Source organism: Balaenoptera borealis, assembly GCF_965194805.1.
Source record: "Balaenoptera borealis genome assembly, chromosome: 1".
Taxonomy (NCBI): Eukaryota; Metazoa; Chordata; class Mammalia; order Artiodactyla; family Balaenopteridae; genus Balaenoptera; species Balaenoptera borealis.
The window spans coordinates 60,702,525-60,722,460 of NC_138860.1; the positions used below are offsets into that span (position 1 = coordinate 60,702,525).

Here is a 19,936-nt window from a genome sequence, read left to right on the forward strand (position 1 = left end):
ACACAGCAACGAAGACCCAACACAGCCAAAAATTAAAAAAAAAAAACAAAAACCTCAATTAATCCAAAAGAAAGTAGGAAAGAAAAGAAAATAATGAATAAAAGCCAGATGGACAAATAGAAAACTATAGCAGAATGGTAGATTTAAACCCAACCGTATCAATAATTACATTAAAAGCAAATGGGAAGAACACGACAACTAAGAGATTTTAAGATTGAATAAAAAGCAACACCCAACTTTATGCTGAACTCAAGAAATCCACGTTAAAGATAAAAAGTAAAGGATTGAAGGTATACCATACTAACTAACTATAATCAAACACAATGGATGTGTCATTCCATTTATATGACAATATAGGAAAGTAAAACATAGTGACAGAAAGTAAATCAGCGGTTGCATGTGTCCAGAGAACAGGGGAAGGTATGGCTACAAATGGCACATGGAAACTTTTTGGAGTGATGGAAATCTTCTGTACCTCAATAGTGATGGTAGCTATAGAACTGTACTTATTTGTCAAAATTCAGCAAAATTGTACTTAAAATTGGTGAATTGTATTGTTTGTAACTTATACCTTAATAAAGATGATGAAAGGAAGGGGGACCGAGTGAGAGAGAGAGAGAGAGAAAGCAGTGGGGAGGAATAAAGAGGAGAAGAAAAGGAACAGGGAGGAGGAAGGAAAGGGAAGAAAAGAAACTAACCATTTGTTTTCAAAAACTACAGTCACTTCAGTAAGAGTAGTTTCCACTGGCCCTTTACTCCATTATGTAAAACATTTTAGCCCTTTTTTCTGATCCTTATTTTCTACCCACATCTACAGTCTGATGGTCTTACCTTCCACCTCAAGAAATTTATTGACTGTTGTACTAAACAAAGATAACTGTATCCTAAAGAGAAATTCTGGCACCAGCCAGTGATGTGAAACTTTCACCTAATTAAATGAGGAATGCCTCAGAAGAAACTGCCCTTCCCACTTGCTATCTATGACAATGACCTCTGCCCTTCCTGACCTCACTTGCTCCATCTCTGGCCACATCTTCTCTTTGTTGTTGAAAGCCCCACCCAACCCTCTGCACTGCTTTTACTCTTCAGCATCACAGTTCCCTTTCTTCAATAAGGAAGACCATTTCTATATCCTCCCCCGTCTCTCACCAGTAGGGAAAGTTGAATACACATGAAAGTGTTACTAGTGGGCCTTTGGGTACACAAAGGACCAAAGTAAGGCATGTAAACTTCAGACGGTAGATATATATATATATTTTTTTTTATAGAGAGAAAGTCTTTTATTTATTTATTTATGGCTGTGTTGGGTCTTCATTTCTGTGCGAGGGCCTTCTCTAGTTGTGACAAGTGGGGCCACTCTTCATCGCGGTGTGCGGGCCTCTCACTATCGCGGCCTCTCTTGCTGCGGAGCACAGGTTCCAGACGTGCAGGCTCAGTAATTGTGGCTCATGGACCTAGTTGCTCCGTGGCATGTGGGATCTTCCCAGACCAGGGCTCGAACCTGTGTCCCCTGCATTGGCAGGCAGATTCTCAACCACTGCGCCACCAGGGAAGCCCCGGTAGATATATTTTATACAAGGACAATTAGACTGCATATAGGATAGACTTTAAGACTCTGGGGAAAGATTTGGGATAATCAGATGGTGGAGGTGTGATAAACTGATAAAACAGGGCTAAGGGTGGCATCAGTTGGAAAGAAGACATAAAATACAGAGCAAAACAATATATAAACAGATCTGAGTGTACTTACAACCACTTAAACCCATGCTAACAGGCGATTAAATATAAGATATCTTACCTACAGACTGGGAGAAAATTTTTGCAAACGATGTGGCCAACAAGGACTTAATCTCCAAAATGTGCAAACAGCTCATACAACTCAATAATGGCAACAACAAGAACAAAAAAAACCCAAACAACCCAATCAAAAAATGGACAGAAGACCTGAATAGACACTTCTATTCCAAAGAAGACATACAAGATGGTCAATAGGCACATGAAAAGATGCTCAACATTGTTAATTATTAGAGAAATGCAAATCAAAACTACAATGAGATATCACCTCACAACAGTCAGAATGGCATCATTTAAAAGCCTACAAATAACAAATGCTGGAGAGGGTGTGGAGAAAAGGGAACCCTCCTACACTGTTGGTGGGAACATATATTGGTGCAGCCACTATGGAAACAGAATGGAGGTTCCTCAAAAAACTGAAAATAGAGTTGCCATATGATCCAGCAATCCCACTCCTGGGCATATATCTGGACAAAACTCTAATCTGGAAAGATACATATACCCCAAGGTTCATACCAGCACTATTTACAATAGCCAAGACATGGAAGCAACCTAAATGTCCATTGACAGATGAATGGATAAAGAAGATGTGGTATATATATACAATGGAATACTACTCAGCCATAAAAAAAAATGAAATAATGCCATTTGCAGCAACATGGATGGACCTAGAGATTATCATACTAAGTGAAGTAAATCAGACAAAGACAAATACATGATATCACTTATATGTGGAATTTGAAATATGATACAAATGAACTTATTTACAAAACAGAAACAGATCACAGACATAGAATGCAAACTTATGGTTACCAAAGGGAAAAGGGGATGGGAGAGGGATAAATTAGGTGTTTGGGATTAGCAGATACAAACTGCTATAAATAAAATAGATAAGCAACAAGCTCCTACTGTATAGCACAGGGAACTATATTCAATATCCTGTAATAAATGATAATGGAAAATAATATATAAAAGAACATATAGATATAGCTATATAATTGAATCACTCTGCTGTATATCAGAAACTAACACAACACTGTAAATCAACTGTACTTCAATAAAAAATATAAAAATTAAAAAAAAGATGTCTTGTCATGCATCACAGAGAAGATATAACCCATCTTCATATTCTGAGATGATTTTCTGATCAAAGGTGATTCACTTATCTGATTATATTTAAATAATAATTATTTAGATACTTTGGAAAATTAACTTGCTAAACTTTAAATAATGTACTAGTAACATTTCTTGTTCACTTCAGATCACCATGGATCAAAGCCTTTATAATTACATAGACATACAAGTGGATATATGTGAATCTTTCCAAATAATGACGGCTTTCTATAGAAAGGCATATATATCTTCATAGAGAACTTATGTTCCCCCAGACTTGAGAGTGATGAAAAAGTTGTTCTCAGAAACTATCCAGATGTTTTCACGGCTTTTACGTCTCCAGGTGCTTCTTACCCTGACCACACATTCCCTGTGGAGAGGATGGATGATTCTGTAGCTCCGGGCCAAGAATACACCTATGAGTGGAATATCAGTGAGGACAGTGGGCCCACCCACGATGACCCTCCGTGCCTCACACATATCTATTACTCCTATGAAAATCTGGTACACGACTTCAACTCTGGACTGATTGGACCTCTGCTTATTTGTAAGAAAGGTAAAAAAATAAATAAAAACAGCAAAGGTGTTGGATTGGTAAAGATACTATAATGGAATGATGCTTGAGAGTGTCTTGGTATCTTTTCGTAAATCAAGCAGAGAAGGGTGCAGAAACCAGATCATCATTTGACTTTGGTATTTGAGGATTTGCAATCTTCCTCTGTTTCTTCAACCCCTCCTTCATCTCGGTCCTGGGAGTCTCTCCCAAGTAAATCTCTGTCTGAGAGTATGTTCTGCTGCCATGCCCATATGATCCGTAACATTTACCTCAAGGCCAAGTCTTTTTGAAAGTATACAGCAATCTGTACTCTGCTGAGAGTACTTGGAAAGAACTTTGAGTAATATATCTGAGGTTTGGGTTGGTCATTTGGTCTATAAACACACAAAACTCCAGGTTCCTTTCTTGTAAACAAACTGAACACTTTGAGTGGTAGGTTTCAAACACACTCAACTGACTTTATAAGAAATTTCATTGGCTGGGCTTCTTAGGAGCAAGCTTGGACTTTTATTTTACCCCAAACAAATTCATCCCATCTTTCATTAAAACAAACAACCACAACAAACTGCACCGTGGGAGATAATGTGATGGATTCACCATCTGTCTACACATACACGCATACCATACCTACATACATTCCTAATTCATTCATTCACTATACAAATACATATTTTCATTGCCTGGTATAGAGAAGATACTGTGATGACACCGAAAAAATTTTAAACTTATAAAAGTCTCTTCTTTCATTTTACTATCAGGTGCATTTTTTACTCATGAGAGTGGATTAATCTTGACCCTCTCAACCAATTCTCTAGTGTCCCATTACAAGATGGCTATATTAAACTTGGAGTGTGATGCTTTTACCAAATGAGCTACGGTACCTATGCATTATTTTTTTTTAATATAAATTTATTTATTTATTTATTTATTTTTGGCTGCGTTGGGTCTTTGTTGCTGTGCACAGGCTTTCTCTAGTTGGCGGCGAGCGGGGGCTAGTCTTCATTGTGGTGCGCGGGCTTCTCATTGTGGTGGTTTCTCCTGTGGAGCACGGGCTCTAGGCGCATGGACTCAGTAGTTGTGGCTCACGGGCTCTACAGTGCAGGCTCAGTAGTTGTAGTGCACGGGCTTAGTTGCTCCACGACATGTGGGATCTTCCCGGACCAGGGCTCGAACCCATGTCCCCTGCATTAGCAGGTGGATTCTTAATCACTGCACCACCAGGGAAGTCCCTGCATTGACTTATTGACACTGGAAGAAATGGATACTTTTACTAAAGCCTTGACAGTCACCAAATGTTTTCTCTCTGTGCCAGATCAAATTTACTTTTAAAGCCCCATTCCTCAAGGCTATCAGGTGCCAGAATAAACAAGGTGGCACCAGGATTTTAATAAGCCTTCAATCATTATTACTTGATAGATGCTATTTTTATAAGAACATTTTACAGTTGACATCATTATGATTGGCTGCTTATCTTAAACTCTGTTATCTAGGAATAGCTAATGAGAGCCTTCTATCTGGGATGCTATTAAAAGTATGTCTTTTTTCACAGGCACCCTAACTGAGGATGGGATACAGAAGATGTTTGACAAGCAACATGTACTGATGTTTGCTGTGTTTGATGAAAGTAAAAGCTGGAACCAGACATCATCCCTAATGTACACAGTCAATGGCTATGTGAATGGGACAATGCCAGGTAACACGTGGGCTGTGTACTATCCAAAAATAGTTGAAGCATTGATCCCATTGTTTTCCTAAAGGCACTAAGGTAGTTGACCATACTCACTATTTTTTAACTCCTAATCTGAAAGGTGATGTAATCTGGTTCAGTGGTTCTCAAGGTTTAATCTTTTTTTTTTTTTAACTAGCAAGTACAACAGACAAATTAGAAGCTACCCAAGAGAAGTAGTGTGCAGTCTTATTACATGTAGTGCTCTGAGCAGGTTTCACCTTGGCCTACATCTCCAGGAAGACATCCAGGATATCAGCTTAGTCTCCTTCAGTGAGTTGTGTGGTCCCTGCTGCATGGTGACCATGTTTTCTTCCAGAGAGGAAGCCCTACGAAACAGAGTTCAAGGCCAATCCTCAGCAGGAAGGGTCAGCAGGAAGAATGCAATGAAGACACTTACAGTGAAGATGAACAGGAGATAAGGAGAAATATCTAACATACAAAAATACTACTAGCATTTCAAAAGATGATGGATGAGTAATATTCAATGGCATATGGAATGTTTTTCTCTTTTCATTTACATGTAGACTCTTGTGAAAAAGCAAAATCATAACAATTGTTAAGAGAAAAATAACTGATCCCCACCTAAACCACTTCTAATTCTCTCTGATAGAAATGACCTAGAACCAAAGATCCTGTGGGGGAAAAATGGGAAAAATGAAACTATTACTTTACTAAATAAACTATGCTTCAAAACACTAAGTTTCTCTATATAGAGGCTCTATATAGAGGCTGTTCTCTATATCTGAAAATCACAAATGGCTTCTCTTACTAAAAATAAAACTTGTCAAGAGTTGAGGTCTGGACATTGCTTTTAAATTGTATTCCATTTCATTTGATTCTATCTTCCCACCCGGGTCATTACAAATATACTAAGATGACCCTGGGTTTTGATTCAGAGTTTAAAAACTTAGTTAACTGAGTTAGCATATCTGAGTTCACACCTTGCTCACTTCTCTACCTTAGTGTGGCTTTTAGCAGTTAGTTGTCTCAATGTGCTTTCATAAAAAAATGGGTTAATCATCTATCCTGGTGCAGAGGGTGTTTAAGAATTATTTTACAGATAACATAGCATGTCTAATACTACGGGCCTTAGAGAGGAGTGGTCAAAAGAGAAATTGTATCTGTGTCCTGGCAAAGTAAATCATCTGTCTAAATATAGAGAAGGAGAAGACAAAATAACCCATATGAAAACATAAAAATTGATAACTCTATCAGGGCATATAATTTATGAATTTATAGTTGAAATAGACAGACTAGCTGGGGTAGAAAGTAGCTGGTAGTAGAAACTGAGAAAAGTTAATGCTTGTAAAACTGCCTTATGGGGCAGTATAAATTGAATAAATATGATAAACGCTAATACAGATGTATGAAATGCTCAACCCAATATAAGCATTGATTGGAGGCAGATAAATTCTTCCACCAAAGCCTCCTATCTTCCAGCTTCTTGTTCTCACCTGTGATACTAGGAATTGGTCTTGTTACAGTGGTCTAAAAAAGACAAGCTCTTAGCCCCTCTTTGGGTAAGGGACTGATTCATGGCCCCAAGATCTAGTATCGAGTGATTAGAGATCTGAAATTTAAAACCCAAGCCAAGGATAGAAGCCAGAGGTTGGAATCTCCTATAGAGCAAGCCAGCATTTTCTGAGTCACTGTGGGAGCAAGAAGGAGCCAAACCGCTTTTGTACTCAGTTCTCATTACTCCATCCATGAAACGCTCCCAGTGACCCAGTATACTGAGGATTTGTCCACTGCATTTTAAGGAGATCCTATAACCCACACAGTAACTCACTGCCTTGTCATTAAAACAATCAACCAGCGGGTAAAGAAACAGTATAAAATCCTTAAAGCATCTTCACATCTTCTTCCTGTTAGGATCAAGCCCTTTTAGGATTAGAGGTTTAGGCCCTTAAACTCAGCCCTATTGGAGGCTCTGGCAACTCCCTCCAGCTAAGCCCCGATTGGTATTAGAGTGACCAACTACTCAGGCTTGCCGAGGACTTTCTCAATTCTAATACTGAAAATCCTGCCTCCTGGGAAACCCCTCAGTCCTCAGTAAACCAGGATGGTTGGTCACCTACTTTCTTCTCTCCTTGGCCTTAGCAATCCCTGTGTTTCTAAACTAATGTCCTCCATCTCTGGGCTCTATAGTACCACTTATTGTAATGAGTTGTGACTGCTTGTTTGCCCACCACTCAGATGTCTGCTTTTCTAGGGCAGGAACAAAAATGGGAGTGTCTATACCCCCCGGAACCTTGCACAATGCCTGATGCAAAGCAGGTGCTCAATACGTATCTGGTGAGTGAATTTTTTATCACAGACTGCTGACTGCCTGTTTTGGCCCCCATCTCTCTCTCTCTCTCCCTCAGATATAACAGTTTGTGCCCATGACCACATCAGTTGGCATCTGATTGGAATGAGCTCTGGGCCAGAACTGTTCTCCATTCATTTCAACGGCCAGGTCCTGGAGCAGAACCATCATAAGATCTCAGCCGTCACTCTCGTCAGTGCTACGTCCACAACTGCAAACATGACCGTGAGCCTAGAGGGAAAGTGGGTCATATCTTCGCTCATCCCAAAACATTTTCAAGGCAAGAAATTCTTCCAACAGTCTTGCTTACAAATGTAGGATCCTTTCTTCCTAGGCACTAACTCCCTCATTTTCCTTTGCTTTTGCAAGCCATCCACACTCCAGACATACATTCCTTAGTCCTTGAGAGCAGAATTTAGATACTTTGCTCTTAGACTTATAGCTCGTTAGTTGGGGATGGAGGAAGTAGAGAAATTGACAAAGATTTTTTAAAATGATGCAAAAGCCGAAGAGGTCTCTACTTCCTTGAAAGGAGAAAGGAGGAAGGAAACAAAAACATACATAGAGATATTCTTTCTTGGGCTATTTAATATGCAGCTAAAGGAAAAGAACTAGGTATTGGAACTGCTCAAACTTCTGTAAATTTATAGAAGCACCAAGTTACCGAAAGTGTAAAAGTTTTAACATGAAAAAGTTGTCTTTCATAACAAGATGAGCACAGAGCCTGGCCCAAAGAGGAACTCAGTGGATATGTGTTGAATAGAAAAAACATATCTAACCAACTGAGGAGTGAGCTTTAAAGGACATCAGTGAATTCTAGTGGGGGAGAAAATCAGCCTAGGTTGTTATATGGTATCAGGTAAACAAAATAACTAACGGTCTATTACCCATTGTTGCTTTAAAACAGTTAGGAGGAGGGTTCCTGTAAATATAAGTAAATATCACTATAGGAAATCATTGTGTTACCAAAATAATGTGTATAAAAGCAAGAAATATAAAAAAGAGATACTTTATGGGATCATTTCATTTTTTGTTCACACTAAGCAGTCAAAATTATATTTGAAGTAATGAAATTGTCACAATATCCCTGGAAGATAGAGCCCCAAATACTAATGAAACAACAGCAAAACTAACATTATTGAGGTTAAGTGCTTTTTGTATTATCTTATTTAATTTTTAAGAACAATTTCATACAGTACACACTAGTAATATCTTCATTTTACAAATAAAAGGAAGAGGTTATAGGAAATATGAGAAATCGACATGACCTAAGTCATTAGGTTTTAAGGATCTGGAAATTTCAAGAAATTTTCCTCCCCGGTAAGAAACAAAGGATAGCTTTCCAAGTTTTTCCTCTAACCCATCCTCTCTTTCCCTCGCTTTTTTATTCTTGCTCCTTCTGCCCTGTATTAAAAGAGCTTCAAACCAAAATGTTCAAAAGTTGCATGAGCATTACTTTCACTGTTATTATTGAAAACTTCCACAAATTTATTTAAAAGATGTACATTTTATCAGCCTTAATTTCTTCTCTCAGATTCTTTCATTGTCTTTATGTCCTAACTCAGCTGGGATGCAGGTTTACATAGACATTAAAAACTGTGCAAAGAAAACCAGGAATCCTAAGAAACTAACTCGAGACCAGAGGCGGCACATTAAGAGATGGGAATACTTCATTGCTGCAGAGGAAGTCATTTGGGACTATGCACCTATAATACCAGCAAACATGGACAAGTGAGTTTGAGGGGTTCTTACTACTATGCAGATTCAAGACATTTTCCATAGGGTCCTAGATGCATGGGGTGAAATGTCATGAGTTGACAGCTTTCATGGTAATGCATGTATTGGATTTCATTCAGGTTTTCTTTTCCAAAACAATCTGAAATTACTCCAGACTCCTCAAGAGAACTCAGAAAAATAATAATAGTAGTAGTAGTAACAACAGCAATAATAATAGCAGCTACCACTTCTTGAATGCTTCCTATTGCCAAGCACTGTGTTAAACCTTTCTAAGAGCTTTGCTTTAACTCTACAAGTTAGAAACAGCTTTTACTTATTTTGTAAATTAGGAAATGGGAGAGTGGGATTAAGAAAACTGGAAATGCACATAGCTCTTAAACACTTGAAAAATACTCAAGCTCACTCACAGTAAGAGAAATACGTAAATCAAACTTCTCTCAAATACTATTTTTCACCTATCAGACTCAAAGGTTTAGATGACATAATGTATTGGCAAGGCTGCGAGAAACAAGCTCTATCATGTATTGCTGGTGGAAGAGCGAATTGGAAAAGCCATTCTAGAGGATAATTTGGCAATGTGTATAAAAGTATAAATGCATATATTTTTTGATCCAGCAATCTCACTCTGGGAATTTACTATATACTTGTATACAGGTGAAATGGTATGTGTACAGGATGTTCAGTGCTGCACTGTTGCAGCAAAATATTGGAAACAACCCATAATGTCCATCAATAGGAAATTAATAAGTTATGGTACATCATACAATGGAATACTATGCATCTGTTTTAAAGAGGATGCAAAAACTCTCTCTATACTAATATAAAAAGTTCTCCAAGAGTTATTTTTAAATTAAAAAGTCAAGGGAGCAAGAAGGTAGAATAGCAGATTCCCCCACTTGTATTCCCCCACAGCAATGATAATTTGGCAGCCATCCACAAACAGAAGTGGCTTTGTGAGAGCTTTGGGATCAAAGTAGGAACTTGCAAAATCCCGGTGGAAGTCAAGACCAAGGAGGACTGTTTTGAGAAGGCAAGTCCATGCTCAGATGGTTGGTTCACTAACTGTAATTCAGTTACAAACCTGGAAATAGCCTCCTCCCCTTATGGACTCAGCTACAGCCCCACTTAACCTTGGTCCTGCCACCAGCACCATTTGATAAGAAACCCAGGAGGAGTCACGCCTGTCCATGACCCTGGAGGCTGACCTGCAGACCTCTGTTTGACTGTGGAACTTGAAGCAGCCCTGTAACTAATTCCATCCTTCTCTCAGCCATGATCCAGGAGTAGTCTTGCCTGCCCAGGGACCTGATGGGAGTCACATCCACTCATGGCCCTGGTGGCTGGCCTGCAGACCTTGGTCCCACTACAGATCTTGAAATGGCCCTGTTACCTAGTTCCAGACCTCAAAACTGCAGTTCAGGAGCAGTTCTGCCCACTCAGGGACCCACTGGGAGCCCTCCAAAGGGCCAGATGAGAGCCACACCCATCTACACACTTGGTAACAGGCCTACCATTTGCAAACCCAATTGTGGACCTTGAAGTAGAGTGTTATCCCAGTGCCAGCTCTACTGACCAAGGTCCTGAAGGCAGTTCCATTTTCCCAGGGACCAGACAGGGTCTATGCCCACCTGAGCCCCTGGTAAAACGTCTTCCAACCACAGATGCTGCTGCAGGCCCAGCAGCAACCACATGACCTGGTCCCAACCTCACTCAACTGTGATCCCAGAGGCAATTCCATCAGGCTGCAGACCTGACAAGAGGTTTTTACCTGCCAAAACCTGTCTGTAAAGATTGGAAAGGGGTGTTTGCTCCATCAAATGCACAAACACCAAAACAAAGCTACACAAATCACAAAGAATCAGGCAATATGACACCACCAAAGGAAACTAATAAAGCTCCAGTAACCAGTGTGAAAGAAATAGAGATCTACAAATTGCCTGACAAAGAATTAAAAATAATCATCTTAGAGAAGCTCAATGAGGTACAAGATAACACAGATAGGTAATCAAATGAAATCAGGAAAACAATAAATGAACAAAATAAGAAATTTAATAAATACATAGAAACCATAAAAAAATAACCAAACAAATCCTGGAGCTGAAGAATGCAATAACAGAACTGAAAATATTCAAAAGAGAGCTTCAATAGCAGACTTATCACTTCAGCTTTAAGGACACCTGCAGATTAATGGATACATGTATATGTATGGCTGAGTCAATTTGCTGTGCACCTGAAGCTATCGCAATATTGTTAATCAGCTATACTCCAACATAAAATAAAAAGTCATAAAAAAAAGGGAAGGGATAAAAAAGACAAGGTCACTATATAATGATAGAGTGGTCAATTAATCAAGAGACTATAACAATTATAAATATATATGCACCCAAGATTAGAGCACCTAAATATATGAAGCAAATATTAACGGAACTACAGGGAAAAATAGACAGCAATACAATAATAGTAGGGGACTTTAATACCACACTTTATTCAATGGATAAATTATCCAGACATAAAATCAATAAGGAAGCAGTGGAATTGAATAACACTGTAGAACAAGTGTACCTAACAGACATATAAAGAACATTCCATCCAAATAAAGAACATTCCATCAAACAACAGCAGAATACATATTCTTCTCAAGTGCACCTGGAATATTCTCTAGGATTCTTCATAACATATTAGTCCACAAAACAAGTTTTAACAAATTAAGAATATTAAAATAATATCAAGTATCTTTTCTCACCATAATGGTATGAAACTACAAATCAGTAACAGAAGAAAACTGAAAAATTCACAAATATGTGGATTAAATACTAGTCTCCTGAACAACCAATGGATCAAGGAAGAAATCAAATAGGAAATCAAAATATATCTTGAGACAAATGAAAACAGAAATACAACATACTAAAATATATAGAATATAGAAAAGTGGTTGTAAGAGGGAAGTCTATAGTAATAAATGCCTACATTTAAAACAGAAGAAAGAGAGCCTCATGCACCTGAGAGCAGACAGCAGAAGCAAGAAGAACTACAATCCTGCAGCCTGTGGAACAAAAACCACATTCACAGAAAGATAGACAAAATGAAAAGGCAGAGGACTACGTACCAAATGAAGGAACAAGATAAAACCCCAGAAAAACAACTAAATGAAGTGGAGATAGGCAACTTTCCAGAAAAAGAATTCAGAATAATGATAGTGAAGATGATGCAGGACCTCGGAAAAAGAATGGAGGCAAAGATCGAGAAGGTGCAAGAAGTGTTTAACAAAGACCTAGAAAGATTAAAGAACACACACCTAGAAGAATTAAAGAACAAACAAACAGAGATGAACAATACAACAACTGAAATGAAAAATACACTAGAAGGAATCGTTAGTAGAATAACTGAGGCAGAAGAATGGATAAGTGACCTGGAAGACAGAATGGTGGAATTCACTGCTGCAGAACAGAATACAGAAAAAAGAATGAAAAGAAATGAAGACAGCCTAAGAGACCTCTGGGTCAACATTAAACATAACAACATTCGCATTATAGGGGTACCAGAAGGAGAAGAGAGAGAGAAAGGACCAGAGAAAATATTTGAAGAGATTATAGTCGAAAACTTCCCTAACATGGGAAAGGAAATAGCCACCCAAGTCCAGGAAGCGCAGAGAGTCCCATACAGGATAAACGCAAGGAGAAACGTGCCGAGACACACAGTATTCAAACTGACAAAAATTAAAGACAAAGAAAAATTATTGAAAGCAACAAGGGAAAAATGACAAATAACATACAAGGGAACTCCCATAAGGTTAACAGCTGATTTCTCAACAGAAACTCTACAAGCCAGAAGGGAGTGGGATGATATATTTAAAGTGATGAAAGGGAAGAACCTACAACCAAGATTACTCTACCCAGCAAGGATCTCATTCAGATTCGATGGAGAAATCAAAAGCTTTACAGACAAGGAAAAGCTAAGAGAATTCAGCACAACCAAACCAGCTCTACAACAAATGCTAAAGGAACTTCTCTAAGTGGGAAACAGAAGAAAAGAAAAAGACCTACAAAAACAAACCCAAAGCAATTAAGAAAATGGTCATAGGAACATACATATCAATAATTACCTTAAATGTGAATGGATTAAATGCTCTAACCAAAAGACACAGGCTCGCTGAATGGATACAAAAACAAGACCCATATATATGCTGTCTAAAAGAGACCCACTTCAGACCTAGGGACACATACAGACTGAAAGTGAGGGAATGGAAAAAGATATTCCATGCAAATGGAGATCAGAAGAAACCTGGAGTAGCAATACTCATATCAGAAAAAATAGACTTTAAAATAAAGAATGTTACAAGAGGCAAGGAAGGATACTACATAATGATCATGGGATCAATCCAAGAAGAAGATATAACAATTATAAATATATATGCACCCAACATAGGAGCACCTCAATACATAAGGCAAATGCTAATAGCTATAAAAGAGGAAACTGACAGTAACACAATAACAGTGGGGGACTTTAACACCTCACTTACACCAATGGACAGATCATCCAGACAGAAGATTAATAAAGAAACATGACCTTTAAATGACACAACAGACCAGATAGATTTAATTGGTATTTATAGGACATTCCATCCGAAAACAGCAGATTACACTTTCTTCTCAAGTGCACACGGAACATTCTCCAGGATAGATCACATCTTGGGTCACAAATCAAGCCTTGGTAAATTTAAGAAAATTCAAATCATATCAAGTATCTTTTCTGACCACAATGCTATGAGATTAGAAATAAATTACAGGGAAAAAAACATAAAAAACACAAACACATGGAGGCCAAACAAATGTTACTAAATAGCCAAGAGATCACTGAAGAAATCAAAGAGGAAATCAAAAAATACCTAGAGACAAATGACAATGAAAACATGATGATCCAAAACCTATGGGATGCAGCAAAAGCAGTTCTAAGAGGGAAGTTTATAGCAATACAGTCCTGCCTCAAGAAACAAGAAAAATCTCAAACAATCTAACCTTACACCTAAAGGAACTAGAGAAAGAAGGAAAAACAAAACCCAAAGTTAGTAGAAGGAAAGAAATCATAAATATCTGAGCAGAAATAAATGAAATAGAAACAAAGAAAACAATAGCAAAGATCAATAAAACTAAAAGCTGGTTCTTTGAGAAGATAAAGTTGATAAACATTTAGCCAGATCCATCAAGAAAAAGAGGGAGAGGACTCAAATCAATAAAATTAGAAATAAAAAAGAAGTTAAAAGGACACCACAGAAATACAAAGCATCATATGAGACTACTACGAGCAACTCTATGCCAATAAAATGGACAACCTGGAAGAAATGGACAAATTCTTAGAAAGGTGTAACCTTCCAAGACTGAACCAGGAAGAAATAGAAAATATGAACAGACCAATCACAAGTAATGAAATTGAAACTGTGATTAAAACTCTTCATCCAGAACCAGATGGCTTCACAGGTGTATTCTATCAAACATTTAGAGAAGAGCTAACACCCATCCTTCTCAAACTCTTTCAAAAAATTTCAGAGGAAGGAACACTCCCAAACTCATTCTATGAGGCCACCATCACCCTGATACCAAAACCAGACAAAGATACTACAAAAAAAGAAAATTATAGACCAATATCACTGAAGAATATAGATGCAGAAATCCTCAACAAAATACTAGCAAACAGAATCCAACAACACATTAAAAGGATCATACACCACGATCAAGTGGGATTTATCCCAGGGATGCAAGGATTCTTCAATATACGCAAATCAATCAATGTGATACACATATTAACAAATTGAAGGATAAAAACCATATGATCATTTCAATAGACGCAGAAAAAGCTTTTGACAAAATTCAACACCCATTTATGAAAATAACTCATAATGAACAAACAAAACAAAATGAACATAATGAAAATCAGTTGAATTTATATACACTAACAATGAACAATCCAAACGGAAATTAAGAAAATACTTCCATTTACAATAGAATTTTTTTAAAAGAATAAAATACTTAGGAAATTTAACCAAGGTAGTGAAAGAGCTACACACTGAAAACTATAAGACAACAATGAAAGAAATTGAAGAAGATACAATCAAATACAAAGATGTCCCGTGTTTATGGATTAGAAGAATTAACTTTGTTAAAATGCCCACATTACACAAAGGGATCTACAGATTCAAGGCAATCCCTATTAAATTCCAATAACATTTTTCAAAGAAATAGAAAAAAAAAAACAATTCTAAAATTCAGATGAAACCACAGAAGACCCTGAATATCCCAAGCAATCGTGAGCAAGAAGAGCAAAGCTTGAGGCATCATACGTCCTGATTTCAAACTATATTACAAAGCTATAGTAATTGAACAGTATAATAATGGCATAAAAACAGATACATATAGCAAATGAACAGAAGTAAGGGCCCAGAAATAAACCCATGCATATATGGTCAACTAATCTTTGACAAGGGCACTAAGAATACACAATGAAGAAAGGACAGTCTCTTCAATAAATGATGGTGGAAAAACTGGATATCCATATGCAAAAAATAAAATTATACCCTTAACTTACAGCATAGACAAAAATTAACTCAAAATAAATTAAAAACTTAAATGTAATACCTGAAACCATAAAACCACTAGAAGAAAACATAACAGAAAATCTCTTTGACATTGGTCTTGGCAATGATTTTTTGGGGTATGACACCAAAAGCATAAGTACCAAAAGCAAAAATAAACAAGTGGGGCTACATCAAGCTGAAAAACTTCTGCACAGCAAAAGAAACAATCAACAAAATAAAAATATAACCTACAGAATGGGAGAAAATATTTGCAAACCATATATCTGATAAGAGGTTAATATACAAAATATAAAAGGAACTCATGTAACTCAAAGGCAAAACAAACAAAAATAGCCTGATTTAAAAAATGGGCAAAGGATCTAAACTGACATCTTTCTAAAGAAAACATACAGGGACTTCCCTGGTGGTGCAGTGGTTAAGAATCTGCCTGCCAATGCAGGAGACACGGGTTCGATCCCTGGTCCGGGAAGATCCCACATGCCACGGAGCAACTGAGCCTGTGCACCACAACTACTGAGCCTGCGCATCTAGAGCCCGTGCTCTGCAACAAGAGAAGCCACTGAAATGAGAAGCCCGTGCACCGCAACAAAAGAGTAGCCCCCACTTGCCACAGCTAGGGAAAGCCCGTACACAGCAATGAAGACCCAATACAGCCAATAAATAAATAAATAAATTTTAAAAATTAAAAAATTAAAATTGTCAACTGTGGTAAAAAAAAAGAAAACATACAAATGGCCAGTAGGCATATGAAAAGGTGTTCAGCATCACTAATCATGAGCGAAATGCAAATCATATCCATGATGAGATATCACCTCATACCTATGAGGATAACTAGGATGAAGAAGAGGTAACAACTGTTGATGAGGGTGTGGAGAAAATGGAATCCTTGTACACTGTTGGTGAGAATGTAAATTGGTGCAGCCTTTATGGAAAACAGTAAGGAGCTTCCTCAAAAAATTAAAAATAGAACTACCACTTCTGGGTATATATCCAAAGGAAATGAAATCAGTATATCAAAGAGATATTTGCACTCCCATGTTCATTGCAGTGTTATCCATGATAGCCTACATATGGAAACAACCTGAGTGTCTATCAATGGATAAATGAATTTTTAGAAATACGGTTTATATATACAATGGAATATCATTCAGCCTTAAAAAAGAAGGAAATCCTGCCATTTGTAACAACATGGATAAACCTGCAGGACATTAGGCTAAGTGAAATATTCCAGACACAGAGTTACAAATATTGCATGATCTCACTTATATGTGGACTCTAAAAAAGTCGAACTCGTAGAAGCAGAAAGTATAATGGTGGTTGCCAGGGGCTGGGAGGTGAGGGGAATGCAGAGATGTTGATCAAAGTATACAAATCTTCAGTTTCAAAATAAATAAGTTCTGGAGACCTAACAAACAGTGCAGTATATTAACTATAGTTAGTAACACTATAGTTAATAACACTGTATTGTACACTTGAAATTTGTTAAGACAGTAGATCTTAAGTGTTCTCAAAATTTAAAAATATTAGTAACTAGGTGAGGTGATGGAAGTGGTAATTAGCTTGACTGTGGTAGTCTCATATATTCATATATAAATTATTATGTTGTACACCTTAAATACATACATTTGTCAATTATACCTCAATACAGCTGGAAAAATGCAAAAAAACTTCAAGGTATAGTATGGAATATATAAATAGCTGCCTTTTGTTAAAGGAGTGAAAGGATAAGAATATTTATATTTGCAAGTCATATTTGCATAAAGATGCTCTGGAATTATACACATGAAATTAATACAAGTGAATATTTAGAAAATGCAGGAAGGGTTAGGGAAGTGGGGTTGAGATAAGAATCCAGAACTCTCTAGCAGCAGTCAGTGATTTTTATTGTGTAAAATAAACACATAAAATGGATAAACTCTACCATGGAACTCTGCTTTTGCAAACTAAGGCTATAAAAAGGACTAAGGGGGAAAGTGGTTCATGTTGCTTCCCCTAAATCATTTATTGCAGTAGCTACAGAAGATGGGTGAAGGCAGTTGGTTTTCAGATGGCACCAGGACTGGGTGGATGGTAGAAGAGATCGCCCAACAGCACAGAACTTATGTTTAATAAAGACAGCAGAAGCTTCCTAGAGTGGGATTGTGCTTTTAGAGATTGAGAAATACCTGGACAGCCAATAAGGATATCATAAGTTAAGTGATAAGAAATACTTAAGAAAAATTCATACTGTATCTTATCCTTTCATCCAGGTAGACCTTTCAGAGATAGCGAAGGCCTACTCTAGAAACCATAGTGACAGGAAGATCTAAGCAGCTGGTTCTAACCATGATTAAGACTTTATCAGTGGTGGAGGAGACAGATCAGAGGTTTCCAGTTTTCCAACTAGAGAGAAGGTATCAGGACTTTGCAAACCACATTAAGGTTTCTTTGTTTGTTTTCCTTAAGGAAACTAGCATTTTAGCTAATTCAATAGCAGAACTTCTAAGCATAAGGGTTTCCCTGTCATACTGGGGTCTCTACTTGAGAAAATGATTTAATCTTTTAAATTTTATTTCACTTTAAGAAAGTACAGATCTCTGCATTTGGATAATTTCTCAAACCAAATTGGAAAACATTATAAGAAGGTTGTCTACAAACAGTACCAAGATGCATCCTTCACCAAACGCCTGGAGGATCCCAATAGCAAAGAAGATGGGGGGATCTTGGGCCCTATTATCAGAGCCCAGGTCAGAGACACACTTAAAGTAAGTAACAGAAATATAGAACCATGGAAGAAATTAAATAGTGAAAACAAGATTATAAGTACTGGTTATTTTTTTAATGTGTCCATATAAGTTTTAATTAAAATGCAGCTTTAATTTTTATGTAGTATTTGTGCTTATTGTAGCCTATCTCATAATACAAACAATCTGAGACAGTTTATCAAATTATAAAGGAATAAAACAAGGAGCCAATGTAATTGGGGTGAAGGATAATATGGGGACAAAGAAAATAAAGCCAAGGGTAAGATAAGTATGATGAAACACATACCATATGCTCCTATAATGTTGTCAACAAATTTTGTCCTAAGCTTTCTAGCAGCCGAAGTAAAAAGGGAACTAGGTCAGGGCAGGAGTCACAGCAGTCATAAAAGAAGCACCGTTTCCCCTGCTACTGAGACTTAAGAGGAATTTCTCCCATGGATCCTTAAAAAAGAGGGTGCTGTGTGATGTAGTAGATGGAATCCTTGATAACTTCCTACTGGTACAATAAATTTATAAATTTAAAAGTTACAAAGCTTTTTAAAATAATGTTTCTCATTATAGCTGAGAACATAACCCAACTGAATGAAAACAATTCATCAATGTGGTCTAGGTATGTAGTTCTCTGATGATTGGTCTCTGATGCAGGTAAATTTTGATATGTTTCAAGAACACTGAGTGTTCTTCAGACAGTTTTCCTTAAATGCTGTGTCACATCATCACCTTACCTTCTGATAAGAACTAGACTGCAGAGAATTGAAAGTTGCAATCTTTGGCAAGATTCTAGAATGCAGATAATCTGCAGATTAAGGATGATCCAGATGCTTTGGCAAGCAAGTAGAAGATAAGATTAAAATTCTCTTCTGAAGATTCAGCAGGCTAAGTAGGACTCTTGTGTGCATAAAGCTCCTCCCTTCACCTCTTCATGGGAATGAACCAAGAGGATATCTACAGACAAGGCCAATTCTGTTCATTTAAAAAATAACAAAAGGACAGAAAGCAGCCTTTCTCTGTTCTCTTTTCCTTCCCTCATTTCTGATCCCTTTTAGGTACTCTTAGAAAGTGGAAATATGCCTCATTGGCAATTCAGGATCTGGCTATTTTCTGTGCCCCATCAAGGAGATGACTTGATGACAGGGTTCTGGGGGATCTGGCAGGCTGGAGAAGGTGATCATGGTCTAAGAGAAGAGAAGGAGCAGATTCAAAGGCAGATGTGGTCCAAGCTGAAAGGAGAGGGGACAGGGGATGGCGACCAACTTGGAGAGAGTGATATACTGTGAGGAAAATGTCACTTCTAAGGTTAGACTTCTCTTTCCATTTTCCACCTTACTATGTGAGTGGAACTCTCTCAAACGCATCTGTCAGGTGA

The 19,936-nt window shown here is 37.5% G+C and overlaps 1 protein-coding gene across 1 annotated transcript in view; it reads left to right on the forward strand.

Annotated features, from left to right (window-relative positions):
* Nucleotides 1-19,936, forward strand: part of F5 (coagulation factor V) — an 80,732-nt gene that overhangs the window by 28,867 nt on the left and 31,929 nt on the right. Inside the window, exons 4-8 of the mRNA XM_082354564.1 lie at nucleotides 3,251-3,463; nucleotides 5,013-5,156; nucleotides 7,559-7,780; nucleotides 9,066-9,231; nucleotides 18,390-18,570. Coding sequence (XP_082210690.1) covers nucleotides 3,251-3,463; nucleotides 5,013-5,156; nucleotides 7,559-7,780; nucleotides 9,066-9,231; nucleotides 18,390-18,570 — 926 coding nt within the window. The remainder of the gene's footprint in view (nucleotides 1-3,250; nucleotides 3,464-5,012; nucleotides 5,157-7,558; nucleotides 7,781-9,065; nucleotides 9,232-18,389; nucleotides 18,571-19,936) is intronic.